Source organism: Ornithodoros turicata, unplaced genomic scaffold (genome assembly GCF_037126465.1).
Source record: "Ornithodoros turicata isolate Travis unplaced genomic scaffold, ASM3712646v1 Chromosome25, whole genome shotgun sequence".
In the NCBI taxonomy this organism is placed as follows: Eukaryota; Metazoa; Arthropoda; class Arachnida; order Ixodida; family Argasidae; genus Ornithodoros; species Ornithodoros turicata.
Window position 1 is genome coordinate 2,281,360 of NW_026999346.1, and position 17,945 is coordinate 2,299,304.

The 17,945-nt window shown below is 47.9% G+C and overlaps 1 protein-coding gene across 2 annotated transcripts in view; it reads right to left on the bottom strand.

Annotated features, from left to right (window-relative positions):
- Nucleotides 1–320: 320 nt before the first annotated feature.
- LOC135373489 (sialin-like) overlaps nucleotides 321–17,945 on the bottom strand; it is a 79,905-nt gene continuing 62,280 nt past the window's right edge. For both annotated transcript variants that reach the window (XM_064606669.1, XM_064606668.1), the window contains 3 exons: nucleotides 16,808–16,963; nucleotides 12,241–12,326; nucleotides 321–555 (listed from right to left, as the gene is read on the bottom strand). In XM_064606669.1, the coding sequence (XP_064462739.1) occupies nucleotides 382–555; nucleotides 12,241–12,326; nucleotides 16,808–16,963 (416 nt within the window). In that variant the 3' untranslated portion in view covers nucleotides 321–381. The remainder of the gene's footprint in view (nucleotides 556–12,240; nucleotides 12,327–16,807; nucleotides 16,964–17,945) is intronic.

The following is a 17,945-nucleotide window of genomic DNA, read 5'->3' on the forward strand; positions in this document are numbered from 1 at the left end:
GCGGAAGAGATACACGACAGCACAGGACGAACTGGATGGTCTCGTGGGGTCGCACGGGCTGTCGTGTGTTTCTTTCGCTCATTACGTCGCATTGCACGACCAACCAGCCCAACTTTCCCTAAACTATCTAGCCGAACTTTCTACATACGTAAACCGCATGCTCCTTTCCTGAACGAAAGTATTTATAACTAATATTGAAATCACGCTCCAATTTTTCAGTTTTGCAATAACATATAATTCCAAGATCAAGCCAAAAGTTCTAAATTAAAAACTAAGAGGATAAGAGAACACGCGTCCAAACACGAGTATAGATATTTAGGGAAACCTACTAAAACCATTTATCTGGAATAAACTGCTAAATTAAACAAAACGCTATTGGTCTCATGCAGTCTCTGTTGTAGCGCCATACTTTGTCTTTACGTGACGCCTTTCTTCCCGAGGCGCTTTGGCCCATTCTTGCAGTTCCGATGAGCACAATGCGATGTACGTCAAGCCAGATAAAAGAATGACGCCGGAACAAGCGTAGAAATAATAGGACCATCGCAGGGGATCGTCCTGAAACAAGAATAAGTTGTTATCTACTGTATCACTACGGTGGCATAATAATACAGTAAGCGCAAGAAACGAAAACAAACGTTATATGGGCTGACATTTTGTCACAAATATTCTGGAAAGGTTGGAAGCGAAGTGACACTTAGGAGTACCCCTCAGCCGTAACCACCCACGCCTCTTCACTCTGCAGACATGTCCATCCTATGTGCCTCTGTCGCTTGCAACGCCTTTGTGAAGGGTCGATTCACACGATGCAACTTTGGTCATCAAAGCGCCATCAAGTTGCACAGTGTGAACGCGAAGCTCTGGTTGCGCAGCTCAAGTTGCAAGAGATCCACAGCCGATCGCATCACGAGTAATTCCTCCTGCAACTCTAGGTGCCAACTGTCAATCACACGGCTCCTCCTTGCAAGTGCGACCAATCAGGAAGACTTCAATGTGTCAGTTATTGCAGCGGCTGTACGCGAGACGACGAAATTATCACTGACCAGTGGAAATCATGAAAACTTATGGAAGTCCCAACGAACTGAAGTCAAACGAGCGGATGTCGCTGTACGATTTCACGAAAGTGATGACAATTATGTCTTTTTGCACCATCTGGCGAGCTCGATGACCACTACGACATTAGATGTTGCTCGCCGTATGAAAGGGACCTATTTGGTGCAACTTCTGTTGCGCGCAATTGTAGCGGGAACCGGGTTGCGGCAAAAAGCTGCGTCGTATGAATAGACCCTAAGTTCAGAAGGGGACATTTTAGTTGAACAGTGATATTCGTTATGTAATGTCTCGTGATGTGGTATGACTATGCGTATCAAGTCTTCACGATAGTTATGATGGTGATGATCGTTCTTCCATTGGATTTGTAACAGCATTTTGCTCGCCAATGGCAATACAAGTCATTTCCCATTCTGAATCTAGCACACCCTACACCTCATCCGATTCACACCAGCCCATTTATACGTGATCAAGCATTAAAGGCCCAAAAAACAGCTTGCAAAGTTCCAGTTCTAGGAAGCGTATTCACCCAGAAACAGTACTGTTTCTGGGTGACAACACGAAATGGTCCGATAAACGTTACTGGGATGTCACATTGGGGATGTTGCGAACATCCCAGGCATGTTCCAAACACAGCCTAAACTTGTCCCAAAAATGAAAAAATGAGACACCGAGAAATGTTTCAGGGAGATCCTGTGGATGTCCCCGAAGGATGTGCATCAGACATGAATGGGATATCGATGAGAAGCCCCTCCCCCTCGTCCCGTCCCCCTTTTAGTGCCGTTCTTTCCACTTTTTAAGCTATATAATGTATTATAAGCACTGCAAGTAACATGCACACGCCTTGAGTAAACATGACAAAATTTTATTGTTCCTTTGGGTTACAGTTGTCATCATCCAGCATGTTGACTATTAATACTATGAAGCTAATAAATATCACAGTTCGAGCAAATGCAAACACTTGTACGGGGTTATAACTGTTCCCTGTAAACACTAAAAAATCCAAATCAGGGGATAGCAGCTGCCGCTTCTAAAGAAATTTAAAGCTCCAAATAGATTGTTAAAACTGCCCTCTGTAAAAACTGTAAAGAGGTTCCCAACCCGAAGGGAGTCAAATGGTAATGTAGCAGAAGTTTAAGCTCATTATAAGCAAGTGTAGGCATTATAATATGCAACTGCAACATTCATGAAATCCCTTCTGCATCACACCGCAGCGTCGGACGTTGATAATGCAACTTGCAGCAAGAAAAGGCAGTACAATAGTTCAACTAGGATGTTGTAAGTTACGACAGGTACTGAAAATTTTACCTGAAATTTTATTATGTTACCTCGTAGAGGCGCATTTCTGGTTTGGATAGCTGAGGAAGGAGCGGAAGCAGAGGCAGAGGTGGATGTATGGCGAATACGGCTGACTGCAATTCAATAGAGAGTTTTAATGCACCGTACGCTATCGCCCCTGCGTACATAAGGAATAGCGTGGTGGTTCTGCGCAATGCGCGAAGCTCTCTCTATATTTTGCGCGTGCACAGAACCACAGAACCAGCAACGCTACCTCTTGCGTACGCAAATGCGGTAACGTACGATGCACTAAAACTCGCTATTCATACAGAGGAAATGAAATGTACAGGTGAATATGCAACAATGTTATAAATGCAAAACCTACCACAAGCCCGTAGACTATATAAAAAATTCAAAAACAAATTCAGTGAGTATGGAAGGAAATTATCCGAACGAAACAACAAACAAGGGTCCAAACTAACAAAACAAAAGAGTACAAACTGGAATGTTCCTGGTACAGGATGTGGCGCAGTTCAACTGCGCTTCTGGTCTGGGCAGCCGAAGGAAGAGCAGAAGTAGAGATGGAGCGAATGCGGCTCACTGCAAGACAACCATATACAAAGGGAGTTAAATGTACAGGTGAATATGCAACGGTGCCACAAATGGGAGATGTATTACAAGAACGCGAAACCTGCTCTCAAACATGATGTGGCAGAGTATAGGCCAAAACTGATCTTTTGTCAGTGGAAGTCCATTGACGTTCATAATTATCGCAATTTGGTATCTAACCAAACCAAAATGGCAATATTTTCCATCTTCCATTCCTTCCACACCGGATGCAAAACGTGGGGTTCGTAGCAACGTCCTTGCACAAGCTGGGAGATCGATAAATGACCGCTGCGTCCTCAGCAATTTCAACAGTTTTGTCAGACCTACATATGTGACACAGACGATGCAAGCGCCCACAACCTCGGCCGCTCTTCAAAGTTAGCATGCGGAGGAACACTGGATGGGGAAGCGTGCATCTCAGCTGCATCTGACTGACGTAGTCACGATGGGCCTGAACATGCAATAGTAGTCACATGACAGTGCAGTTCAAGAGTGCGGAAAGTTTAAATATACTTACTTTTGCTTGCTATTGCTAACGACAGTTCCGTAGCAGACTCACAGACTCGCATCACAATAATGGACGCTCGAGTGGCCTCCTTCCCGCCGCTTTCCGTACTGGTCATTGCCGAACGTCCCAATTTGGCATCCACAAGGCGATTTCGCGGATTTCAAATGCTGCGTTTCAAACTCACATCCTACCAATGTACGAGATACATCGTCTGTGGGACTGCGGATGTTGGGACCTGTTTGGGATGTCCCTACAAAGTTTCGTGTTGTCTGGGGTTATACGTAACTCGTTACCCAGTAACCAGTTACTTCTTTGCTAATGCAGTAACGGCCTAGTTACTTTTCTAAAAATTTTGCTAATAGCGTATTCAGTTACAAAAAATCGATGTTACTCATGTTTCTCGTTCCTTTCCTTCGTTTACGCTCGGCTTCAACATGGACGACATGGTAGATTACTATGTGAAAGTTCCTGAAATTCCGTAGGCATCTAACACGAGGTGACCTGACGTGTATGTTTAGCTCCTGGGAGCCTAAAGATCGACAGACGACAGTCATTATTTTGTTGAGTCCCAAGGTGACCGGCATGACGATAACTGTTAGTGCATTGACCATGAAAGTATTCTTAGAAAAAGACCCTTGATTTCTTTCCTTCGTGCGTGTATGTTTGTGCGTGCGTGCGTGTGACCCCCAAGCTGCTGCCAGTGGATATACTAGAGTAAGCAAACTCACCTAAACTCGGATCCTGAGATGGCATTGTCATTCTCTGCTGATTCGCCATGTTGTTGTAAAGTTTGTTCACCTGACCTGGACGACGAGATCCCGGGTCTATTTTATGAACCTCGTGCGTGTCATTATAGCTTAGCAGCGTATCCGAGGAAGAAACCTTAGTCCTTGTATTTTCTCTCTCACCACCACACTTATAGGCTTCAGTGACGATCACTTGTTGGATTACAAAATGGCACGGATAATGATCACGTCAGTCTTGCCTGGGTTGGACGAGATGTTCAGGATGAAGGTAGCAAAACGTGACAGGAATGTAGTATTTTAGTGTCTTCTGTGCCTTCCCAAACTAATATGACTCAGTATACCCTGCACGTTGTATTCGAATTTGAGGAAGCGTGCTCAGGAAAGAGCCAAATATTTTTTGTTAGCTGTAGCAATTACCGTGTCGAGGATTATACGTAAAGGGCACCGGGTTTCAATAATCCATCTAATACCTCGTGGAGTCAATGCCGTGTAGTAAGGAGGTAGCCCGAGCACTTTGCTAGCTGATTTGCTAGTTGATAGAATATGTTTATTAAAAAAAAAGGAAAGCTTAGCCATGCAAAGAGGCAGCTTATACAACGGCTTATAGAAGTTGGTGTGGCGTTTATCAGTTCAAACAAACGAAGAAGCGCGCTGACGTCGTGTAACCCCCTAACTGCATCGAGTAGGCCTGTCGTGATCAGTAGCTCGCCAGAACTGATCAAGCCACGGGCCTTTACTCACTTTGTCGTTCACGATACATCCCCCGCACTCCGAATAAATCAAGACAATTATTAAACTTCAAAGTTACGAAACTTGCTGAAACCCACTCTCATAACATAAGCGACGCGGTGGGCGTGCATTACTGTGCGACCGCCTAGAGGGCGGAGAATGAGGTTCGGCCATGAGTTCTATGGCCGGGCTACTGAAAGGCTGCAGGTGAAGGTAATGAGTATTTCGTCGCCATCACTAAAGTTCCAATGGTCCCCCTCTGGTCTGAATGTCTCACTGGTCTGTAAAAAATGCTGTCGGTTTCGTCGAATAACTTATTGCGCTTGTGTTTCTACATGGTGGGATTTCGGAACTACTTCAGCTAGAACAGTTGCTTTGGGCCACCCCTTGTCGCCTTCGCTTAGCGGCGTGAGAGTTGGACGTTCGCGTTGTACTTGCTCATCCTTCGCGACAGGAAGCTCTTGCTGGTTACGAGAGTCCTGGAGTCTAGTACGCAGGTATCTTCGCATTAACAATTCGCCATGCGACCGCCCGTCGTCAAGAGTTGTGGACCAATACGCGAGCAATCCCAGCCGAAAGGCTTCACGGGCGTCCATACTTTTCTTCAGGATCCTTTTTACCACCTGAACGCCCTTCTCAGCTATTCCATTTGGCTGAGAAAACCCATGGCTTGAAGTAATGTGCTTGAAGTCGTACTTCCTTGCGAAGTTGGCGAAGTGATGGCAACTAAACTGGGAACAGTCGAAGATTGCTCGAAGGCAGTCCATCATAGTTTCTGCACTTGGGTCTAGCAGCTTTTCCACTTCTGGATAAATAGAATGAGCATCATACACGGACAAGTACGTAATAGCTTCAGGAACGCAGAAAAATGTCAACTCCTACCCTAAACCAAAGCCTTGCAAGAGTGGGGCGCATAAGGAGGGGCTCACTGGACCTCCGATAGGCATGTTTCCTGCATGTAACGCATGCTTGAACCAGCGCCTCAATATAGCGGTTCAAACCAGGCCAAAATACAAGACGTCGTGCTCGCTTCTTGCACTTGTGTAGTCCCAGGTCGCCCTCGTGAATGCGCTGCAGAATATCATGATGCATGCCTTCTGGCACCACAAGTATAGCTCTTTGTTCATGTTCGCAGGGCCTCAACAGCGTCGTTAGCGGTAAATGCTCTTGAAGGCTGATAATAACGGATCGCCATTCTGGATCCCTTACAGTTTGCGCCCGAGCAACGTGCCGCATTTCTAGGCATGCAGACCGCTCAAATCCCCACGTATGGTGGGACTAGAATGAATGGGTGTGTTTATCGTCTCATTCAATGCATGGGGCGCGCGCGGGCCCCGCTGTGAAGCGAAGCACGTGACTCTCAGGCCTGCGCTCGTAGCGCACCACGCGGATTCCTGCTGAACTATTTCATAAAATGCATTATTGGCAATTGCATTTATGTGAACCATTAGTCTTGCACGACATGCATGCTTCCTTGTAGTCTTGTTGCCGCATTCTTCACCCCCACGCTGTATAGGCCACGTGACACATATCGTGGCCAGGTTCGGGGAGCGAGCCACTGTGTGCAAAGATCATGCCGAAGAAGATATCTGAATGCTACGTTGAACGGTCGCATGCACGCGCTTTGGCTAGACCGTCGCGCGCTGCTCGAGCGCCGATTTACGGTGAGTCCTTGTGTCTATGCTTTTTCTGAGTCAGAACAAATAATAAGCCGGACCGCGAGAAGCGGCGGCAACTTAAAAAATTTTCGAAATGTTAGTTTGCACTAACTTCACTAGTACAATCGTGAGTACATATCACAGGGTGTCCAGAATAACTATACAAGTGTCATTTCATTTCAGAGCTAATAAAATACTGACGTCTTTCCCGCGAGACTTGTGTTGCAAAGAAGGCAGATCTCACAATGAAGCATCTCTTTGCAACACAAGTCGTGTTGGAAAGAGTTTTCCTTTTGTAGCTGTGTTTCTGACAAAGCACTTCCATAGTTACGCTGGACACCATGTACATAAAAACGTGTTGTTAAGCCATATGAATAAGTTGTTGTTGAAGTATTGCTTTGTACGATTGTCAACATGAATAACAAAAGGTTGGTTGGTCTCCATTGGTAGTTTTCCTGGATGTTGGCAATACACAAAAGGGAGACAGTGCCAAAAATACTTCTTTCTTTCTTTTTTTGCAATATGGCGAGTAATAGTTAGAAGGATCTCGTAATAGGAGTTACCCACAACCAATGTAAGGTCAACAAGCTAGTAAGTCATTATACAATTTATGCGTTCAAATATTGTCAGGCTGTCAGGTAACACAGCAGATAGCCCGTGCTGTGAAGTATACTAGAGCACACTGTGAAGAAACACGTAGATTACCAGGGTAATTTCGTTTATTTATTTGGTATTTTTACAACTAACTAAACCTCCAACACGAAATATGGATTCAACGGCAATTACACTAATAAAGATAACTAAAAAATAACATAGCTTCTCGACCGGCCGGCCGTGCCCACGTGCAGAGCGCGAGCTTGGCCAAAACAGCGAGCGGCCCTTTCGATTGCGACATCCTGCCGTGCAATCACCACTAGAACGAGTGTATGAAGAGAAAGATGCGCGCTCTGAGTCTAGAAGCACTAGTGCTATCACGTGATGAATAGTTCCACTGGGATCTCTTAGGGGCGCCTCAATCACAGGCCTGAGAAGGTACAGCTGGCACCATCTACCGGCGATAACATCAGAGGTAGCCACGCGCAATCGCCGATAAACACACCCAGTCATTCTAGTCCCACCATACCCCACGTCACCCCCCCCCCCCTACAGTTTGCTGACGCAGCTTTTCTAGGGTGTCTTCACTTACTGCGCTTGTCAAAATGCATAGAGCGTGGACTTCAACAACTTCATCTGCTTCTGTGTTGTCTCTGAGATGTGGCGAAGCTGTCGTCGACAGCGTGTCCGCTAGAACAAGCTGGTTCCCGGTCGTGAACTCAAGGGTGTAATCGTATTTGCTGAGTCGCAAGAAGAACCTCTGAAACCTTGAACCTCAGAAACCAATCCCCTTGTTAGTTATTAAGAGGGGTGACCTGTGATCCGTTTCACCCGTTATTTTCCGTCCATAAACAAACAGATGGATATATATATATATATAGCAGGCAACGTCTGAGCGGATGGCGTCAGAAGGTCACGTGGCACGTGATGCCTCCCGTCAGGGTGTCCTAAGACACCCCTGAAAGCCCAGTGCAAAGCCAGTCAAGTGTATAAAGGAAAAAAAATTAGCAGAAGCTCTTTGGCTGCACGTATAGCATATGTTTGTAAGTCAAACGTCGCCATGCCAGTACTGGACAGCTGTTTCGGCCTTCTTCGGCCTCATCAGCAGTACAGGCAGGCAACGTTTGAGTGGATGGCGTCAGAAGGTCACATGGCACATGATGCCTCCCGTCAGGGTGTCCTAAGACACCTCTGAAAGTATATACATGATGATGATATGGGGATGACTTCCGCTCACTGAGCAGAATGCTACCCCATTGGTCTTGGGGAAGATGAGAGGATGGTGATGAGGATGATGCTGACGACGCTGACGGGGTCTTAGAGGGAGTCGATCAGGCCGGTAGTTTCCTGGTTTTTGATAAAGGGTCGCAAGACGGACATCTGTTTTCATTTGTCCCATGGTCCCAAAATGAGTCTGAGGTCAAGGGGTCGGCTGTCAATCCGTGCAAAGTCGTTTGCCAACAAGTGACGCTCCCCACTGTAAGTGGCACATGCGATGATTACATGGTCGCTGGCACATCACACTCCCTGCACAAGGGGCTACTGGCACACCCTATCTTGTAACGATAGTAGGGCGTAAAAGCAACATTCAGACGTAAGCGATGCAGCAGGGACTTAATGACGCGCGGCAAACACGACGGGAAGCGGCACCAGAATGTTGGGTCCCCCATTCCCAGTATCGTACTGACAGGGACATCCCGACGCCATTGTTCGACGGATAAGGAGGCAGCCCAGTCACGAAGAAGGGATAGTCTATCCCCCATTGGAAGTAAAATCGGGACGCACTTGCGCTGGTGGTGAGCGGCCGCTGCCGCAGCGTCGGCAACGTGGTTGCCAGAAATTCCGCAATGACCCGGAATCCATTGAAAAGCGATGGTGTGGTCGTGGGCAGTTATGGCAGTTACTTCAGTAGGCGCAGAATATTTATCACAAGTGTTGGCCAGTGAGCCCCGGGACCTACGGTTTTCAGGCATCGAAGAGCTGACTTGGAGTCCGTACAAACAACCCATCGCCGTGAGTCGCAGTTGGCCGCATATTGTGAAAACAGAAGGATTCCTTACAGTTCGCCTGAGGTCGAAGAGGTGCGATGGGACAACCGACAGCCGCGAGTGAGCGGTATCGAAGGTCTCACAAAAGATGAGGATGACGAAGTTTTCGTTGAGGAGCCATCCGTGAAGACAGTGCAGTACCCGGCATATGCGGTGCCGATGAAATCTATAGTCAGTTGCTGTAGTACGAGGTCGAGGTACCTCCTTTTGTTGTCCATGATCCCTGGTACAGTGGCGGTGACGCTTGGCGACGGAAGTGTCCACGGGTCTGTGCTTTGAGCCGCGGGGCTGTTCACGAATTTCGGAACACGGGATTTGAATGACATTATACATCCGTGGATCGGCGTGCTACGCCTTACCCGAAGTTTACGGATGAGTGTTTACGGTGGCTATTGTGTGCAATCAGGCGGAGATACTGTCGTACAGTTTCTGTGTTTCTGAGAACTTCAACAGGGATGTCACGGGCTTCCGCAACCACTACCCTTGTCTCGACCCCGCGGGAGACACCGAGGCACGCCCGTAGGATCCGTGCCAGCATAGCGCGGATTCTCTGTGCTAAGGTGCTGGGGAGATCGTGAAGCACAGGCAGACTGTAGGCGACTGTGGCCGGAATCAAAGCGTTATGCAGCATCAGGAGGTCCTTCTCATCGCGTCCCCACCTCATAAACAGATGGAACTTTTCACAGTCAAATGTGATAGCGAGAATTCCCTTCTCATTCTGAGAATACCGGCTTCCTGTCATGTCCATGAAGCTGAAGCAGAGCAGAACAAAGGCCACCCTGTGATGCGTCCCATGAGACCTTTGTGGACTTGCTTTGGTCGCAGAATGCCAATAACGGCGAGTTGCAAAGAAACTGACGAATAGTATTCCACTCTTGGTCATGGTACTTGTCCATTCGAAATGGTGTCTGCCATGATCAAACTGCTAAAAGCATCGTTTATTCTGCGAGGTGAGGTATGTATTTGCCAAAGTAGCAACTACTGCACACATACGTTGCACGCCATGTTTGTCAGCTTGTCAGGGTAAATTCAGCGGACACTTTACTAATGCAAGATTTGGTTGAACGTCGCTTAGCATAATGATGTCTCCAAGATAAAGTAGCTTGGTTGTCAAAGTTGCATTTGACTGATTTGAAATCAATCACTCGTCTTTAGCAGTAGCGAGCGCCTTTCGTAGTCTTTCGTCGTGCTCCTCCTTTGTGCTGCCCCACACAAGCACGTCGTCCATGTCCAAGCAAGCCGAGCTGTCCTTGAACTGCGCGTGTCGTGTTGTGATACCAATGTGCTTGATGACGCGCCGCTGTATCCACGAAGCACGGCTTCCGATGAAATTAGAGGCGTCCTCGTCTTCAACTTCCGGTAAAGTGCGTATGGCGGAACCTTCGCTTGTGATCCTGTGTCCACCTCGAGGTTAACGTTCATTCTAGCCACAGACACGTTGACCATCCACTCTGAGTGATAGGCCTTCTTCTAGTACTTCGAAACTGTCATCGTGATTTTCAGTGCGTGCCTCCTGCACACAGGCAACGCTCTTGCAACACGACGCCAAGTGGTGTAGCTTCCCGAATGTATAAGACAGGGCTTACCAAAGGCAGGACATTCCCGTGGTCCGTGCGACTGATTACAGTTGCTTTTGCTGCCTTGGCAACGAGTAACGTGTTTAGTTCCTTCTTTTCGTGGTAACGAGCAACGGTATTTAGTTTGTTTTTCGGTAACGTGTACAAGTCTGCCAACAAAAATGTCAATCAAAGAGCATAATCTGCGCGACTATCTCCACCATTTTTTTAAGGAGCAGCTACGTCACCAATCTCGCATGAGATAACTGCGCTGCATTCCAAGCGCTCAGGATTGATGACATTTCAGGTTGCTAGCCACTTACAGGCAGCGTTGAGACATGCTGCAGCGCGCGAGGGGGCGCGGTTATAGGAATATCGCAATGACTTCGCGTAGCAATACAGTCCTGAAAACCTTTGCGGACATGAAATGGAACATTGCAGACTCCTAGTACGGTGCGAACTTTTATCTTGGGGGATTGAAGTGGAAACAGAATCTGCCTCAATTACCAACATTCGATAAATAAGTGTATAAGTGTCCTGTACTTTGACTGGTTGATTGTGCGCCACGTCAAAATGACGTGCAACGCATCGCTATGTGAGTTATAAGCACGAAAGAGTGCAGCGCATCGTTATGTGGGTTATAAGCACGAAAGGGTGCAGCGGATATTGTGTCGGTGTGAAGACCTTATGCATTTTCCCCCGCTAACAATTACTACGAAACATATTGTCCTCTCTTAGAAGGTACCACATGAAATGAGCGGTGGCCTCAATGATTCATAGTGGATCCGAACATCGCGTTATCTAAAAAGCATGAAATTGTCAGTTTAGCTGGTCGATGGGTGCGCCGTTATGTCGCACAAGCATCGAATTTGGCATGAGTTCTCGAGAGCAATACTCGAAGTACCGTAGTCTTATTATTCATGGGTATTCGGTTTCTCACAGAGAATGATACGCTTTGTTGAGTTCTAGCTTTACGTAGGTGCAAAGGACTCTTAGGCAACTCTTTAACGTAACGTACGCCTTGGTGAGCAGTTAAATCCCTTAAGACGGCGGCGTCCATGAAAACCTACATTTTGAACGCAATTAATTTTAGTATCTAGTGTGCTTCGCTACTAATATTTTTGTTTACAAAAAGGCACACGATCTGTCAGTGGAGGAACGAGAACGTCATTATATCCCCATTAGAATTTGATTGTTACAAATACTAATTCGCTGTGCGCATAAAATGAAGAATGTGTGCTTTGAAGTATACCATGATGACCCGCAATGTTTTTCGTATCCGTCCTTTCTATGCATGTCTGCGTGCATGCTTCTGTTCAAACGTGAAGTCGTAACTTCGAATCAATGGTTTCAGAACTGCACTTACGTCTATATCTTCGATTTCTATATAAACTCGTGCGTATTTACGCAGTTTTGAGTACATACTTTGCGTAACCCTAATAATAAGTGTCTACGGCAGAAACTTACGGCATCCCAAAGGAAGAAACTTGCCACCAGTGGGGAAGCCAGTGCACCAGCGCTGCCAAATGTGTTTGCTATCCCAAAGATGGTGCCTGTGCAAAAAGAAAATACACAAACGGAATCACAAGAACTGACAAGCCTCCAAAGTACTTAGAGATAAAACGTATTCAGATTTTATTTGCGCGCGTATGAACAGTACATAGAAGAATACCACCAGAATATCCTCCCTGTACGTAAATCGCCACGCCGCCCATCCTCTGTCGGCTCACTCAAACTGCCTGACCCATTTAGTAATAATCGTAATTCGTGGCTGTGCGTCGCGAGACAACTATGATCATGAGAGTCACCACAGTGGTCGGACCGTTGACTAGTTCTGTCCACCTGAGGGTTCTTTAACATACATCGAAATCTCAGCACATCGTATTTAAACATTCTTTTGGGAGACGGCGTGCCTAGGCAACTTCTAGAATGCCAGTATGTTACTGGCGTCATCAGCCAGAAGCGAGCCAGTAAACTTGGAATCAGTAGCGGACACGCTGCGAACTGATCCATAAGGCCCGCTTTTACCCATTTGAATGTAACGACAATGACTGTCCTTGTTGCTCAGTCACGTTTCGTTGGGCCCTAGAAGATGGACGGGCTGCACATTCATATCTTACTCGAAGTGCTTCGCTTGAGCGTGGAAGCTCTGGACGTTGAATGGCATTAAGGTGCGTCTTCTCTATGCCGATAGGCAGAGTGCGGACGCACCATTAGAGGCGTCCATAGCCTGACTGACGCGGGGGTGAGGAACCTCTTCGAGCGCGTACATGACATGTGGTAATCCAATGGATGAATGTCCTCGCGCGGCAGATCCACGATCTTGGGAACATTGGTGCCCATGGTGTGCCTGAACTTGAAGTCACCTTTATTCTGATGGAGTAATCCGTCGATCAATGTAACTCGCGACAGCGCCGCGTACGCAAACTACAGAAACTGTGCCTTGCTGTACTCAAAGACGATTTGTGGATGGCGAGCGCGCAAGCCAGCACAGCGGGAAGTCTGGGACTTCCTATCAGATCGCACCCTTTTCGTGCGCACTGCTCACGGCGACACAGCTCCCTTCCCTGTAAGCCGCGGAGTGCCGCAGGACAGTGTGTTGAGTCTATTCCTGTTCAACCTTGTCATGGCCTCACTCCCCGCCCACATACCTGCCCACGTCAATATCACAATTTACGCTGACGATGTCTGCATTTCGGCTTCAGACAACCGGAGAGACGCGATTCAGCGGCGCCCGCAGCAAGCCCTCGACGTCATTGAATCATATCTTGCAGGCAGAGGCCCACTCAAACGGAGAAACAGAGCACCCACAATGGACCCAATAACGGTTTGTGATCTGTTACTCTGTTCCCCTACTCTTCGGCCGTGTCTCCCCAAGCAAAACAGTCGCCATGACGAAAGTAATAACGTCGTTGATAACGACGTTGAAAGTAATAACGCCCAGTGAAACAGACTTGGTGAGCCTTGCGAGGGAATTGGTTTTTCTAGACCTAGGAGACCCGATAATGGTTTGTGATCTGTTAATTTTGCCGTGTCTTCCCAAGCAAAACAGTCACCATGACGTTCACCAACCGCTCATTTAAGAACTACTCACTGCACGTCGCCGAACGCCACTTGATTTCGCCCCCGCTACAAATATTTCGGCGTCATCGTAGACAAAAAGCTGTCATGGTTCGAGCACATCATGGCCCTTTCTGCCAAGACCAAGAAATTCGTGAACGTGGTACGACGCATCTCTGGAGCGTCGTGGGGTCTCAAAACGTGCAAACGACCTCCGGCACGTCCATAACGCACTCGTGCTGGGGCTGCTACGGTACCACCTCCCAGCGCTCCATGGCATCAGCAGAACGGGTGAGCGGGACCTTCTCAACACCCATGTGCGTGGCCTCCGTGTATGCCTCGGACAGCCGCGCACGGCTGAAACTTACACGGTACTTGCGGAGGCGCGCGAGACGCCCGTGCATATCCTGCGGGACAGAGAGACGCTCAGTGTCTTTGTGCGTTTTCTCACGGAGCACCCCTGCCACTACCTGCTGTTCACTGAGAATGCCCGCCCCGCATCGGCCTCTGGCGGCGCCGTCCGCAGGCTTAAGGGTATCCTCCAGGTGTATTCTACGCCCCTCCTTTATGGGCCCTCGCCAAGCCCCAGGTACTGACGAGCGTCCCTGGCCTCGGACGAAAGAGGGATACGCCGTTAGCCGCTGCGCGCCAGCTCGTCCTCGAACACCTATCGGCGCAGCATCAACAGCGTCAAGTGATCTATACAGACGGGTCGGTTTCGCTTGATGGGGCCACTACAGCCATCTACGTCCCGCACAGTGATATCGAGCAAGCTTTCAGGCTCTGTCACACTACCTCTTCCACCGAAGCAGAGCTCTTCGCAATCCACGCGGCCCTCAGGCCCATCACAACATCGCCTCCAGGAACTTGGGCAATCCTGTCGGACAGCAAGACGGCACTGGAGACACTCGACTCACACTGCATCAAAACAACCGACGACCTACACACAATGACAATGTCCATAGCCAGCACCGCCCTTGTTTCCGGGCACAATATATGTCTGCAGTGGATACTGAGCCATACTGGCGTCGGCGGGAACGATCGGGCCGATGCTGCGGCCAGGCGTGCACACGAACATCCCGACGCCGCGGCGCACATACCGCTCACTCCGTCGGCCTGCCGTATCCAAATCCGCTGCTGGACCGCCCAAGAGGCGCGGTGCTTCATTCGCGAATCCGGCCGTTCCTACGAGTTTCTTCGCTCCATCGACCCGGCGGTGGAGTTCTCCCCGCCACGACGTATCCAACGGCAACAAAAGACACTCCTCCACCAGCTGCGCTTCAACTTGTCGTACACGCCACCGCTCCAGCGCATGAGGAGGAGGCAGATCTCTGCCCCCTGCTACGTTTGCGAAGTGGTTGCGGACACGTCGCACGTCCTGCTGACCTGTTCCAAGTACACCAACCATCGCGCCACCTTTTCCCGCTGCCTCGAGTGTTTCGGGCAGAACCAACTGACGCTGGCCGCACTTCTTGAGCCTGTGCCTTAGCACCAACAACGCGCCGTCACAAGTGGTCTATTGCACTTTCTGAAGTGCACTGGCCTGGCCTCCAAGCTCTGAAATGCGCGCTCCAGGAGTCCCACCTCTTTTCTTCTTTTTCTTTCCTTTTCTGTTTTTTTTAATGAAATAGCATGCTGGCCTTGGTCTGGCAGACCTTTCCTTTTAATAAATGTATAACGACAATAACGACAATTTAATAACTAAAAAAACGACAGCACAGACAAGGTCTCAATTGAGACCTTGTCTGTGTCGTCATTTTTTTGTCCCCTATAGTCTCGGGTTTTTAAGTTATGGATCTATACCACCAGCTCGCTTGCTACCTCTATCCTCTCGTTTAAATCTTGTAGAGCCGCGTCTTGGAGTTCAGCAACTCTGATGGTCTCTATAGCATTGAAACGTGTTGACGTACTCCCTGGTTTGTTCGTGTTGCACCGCGGTGTCTGTCTTCATCTAAATAGTGATGAAAGAGGCGCACAGTACATTGCCCATACCCTGGCGCCCTGCAGTACCTGGCAGTATGCTCACGCTTTCGATCTGCCGTTGTCCTTGCTGGTATTCCAGAGGCCTAGCTTGGCTCGTCCCTAAGTGCAGCTCGTCGGCTATGATACTACTCTGCGCCATTCTTCTTGGCCATCTTTTTGAGAGGCATTCCATTGAGCAATTTTGAAGTCGATAATCTGACCTCGGGCCGGTCTATATAAACTTATATTTCCACATCGGCCTCCCAATTGCATTTCAACGTGACGATCAACTCTCAAGTTACCTAGCCCATACCTGGCGCAGAGAAAAACGTAGTTCTACGTCAAAACGCCTACAACCACGAGGGAACCATTCGAGGGAAGAGCACCTCCCCTTCGTCGATGGCGCTATTCCACAGACGTCACTAATGTTTCGGAAGTGAACACATTTCCTGACGTGTCTCTTTCGATTATCTACTTTATTCCCTCTTCTCCATAACGGTTTTGCTCTGTTTAATAAATTACTTTTACAACAGAATCCAGATAAGTAATGCAGTAAACACGATATTGCAAACAACGAGGTTTGCTCTTCTTGTTCCTTTCTCCTTTGACCCTTCCTTTTTCCTAGATTCCTCACTTGATGCTGCGCTAAGTTTTAGCCTTCTATACAGCGTATTCCGACATATATAAATATGGTAATACGAGGACGTACTGATTTACCCCAAATACTGCTACCTGCTACCCTTGTGCCATTCCTCGTCTCGACGGACCTCGTTGACACTTTGTGACGCGCTTTGTTTTTTGTGCATTCAGATTTCGCACGTGGACTCTCCTACATTGCTGTTTTTGGTGCCAAGTTTTGTGGTGATGCTTTCATCTATACCGTTTCGAAGTGTATAGATTTGTGTAGTCCCCCTTTCTATTCTGAATAACGGGTCCTGGAGTAGCCAGTCCCGAGTGGCTCGGGACTAACATCTCCATTTTTTTCTTTCACAAATCAATCAATCACTGCTACCTGAAAACTGTGGAGAGATGTCAACAATGTTGGGCAGGTGGGCCCCTGATTGACCAGAGAACATCACCATGAACAACATGAGAAAAACTGATGCCGATGTCTTGTCTTGACTCAAATGGGAAAGCGCCACGAGGCAGGTGGCTGATCCGCAGAAACCTGCATACGAGATCGCACATGTTCCACTCTATTAACGTACCGCTGTAAGCAAACTTAACAATAACACAGTTTCATCAGCCGGAGCTCGACCAGGGCCACTATACCGGCACTTGAGAAAGTCTAAGGGAGAAAGGGTCTGGCCTGTGGATCAGTCATGAGCCACATGCACGATCTCGCAATGTTTTTGCCTTTCAGTGCGGTTATCACTGCAGCTGTTGTCAGCGTTTTTCGTTGGTGATACAATTTGTGGGATAGCTGCTATCGTGAAAAAATGATGTCGTCCTTTGCAGTGACTTCCGTCCGTGAACGATGTTATGAACCTGCTTTGATGGCTAGCGCTGTGTTAAGCACGACTACCTCAATCGAGGGCAACAGTCATTCGCTGCATTCCGAGCCCGTTGCATCTGGCTCACCCAGACTCTCCTCTAGCGGAGGTGGCGTAGCCCAAACCCTCTCTCCGTTTATATTTCGCAGGCACCGCTAAGGTGTCTCTGTTCAAGTCCTGTGTGACGAAATTGCGTGATTGTTAACTATGCTTCGAACTGCACATAATTTTTCAATCTCAGCACACAATTCAAACTGCAGACCGAATAGAGCACTTGTATATGTGCTTGTACTTGTATGTGTAGGTGATACACTTTGCCGGCAAGCCACACCATGTCCAAATCAGCCTAGATTTGTAGTCCCGTTAATTGGGGAGGGGGGGATTTATTGGCAGAAAAAAAGAAAGGGGAAAGGTCAGCCATGCAGCACACCGGCTTGCTATTCCCTAAAAAACAGAAAGAAAGAAAAAGAAAGGAAAAATATGGACAAGAGAAAAGAAAATAACAAAAAGATAAATAAATGAAAACAAGAAAAATTGAAAAATTCGGGGCTACGCTTGTAATGTGGGATTATAATCAGAAACCATGTCCATGTTTCTTTGTTTTCGTACATGTGTGCGACTTTATGTAGCTGTTGCAGGTGCAAGTATTTAAAGAAC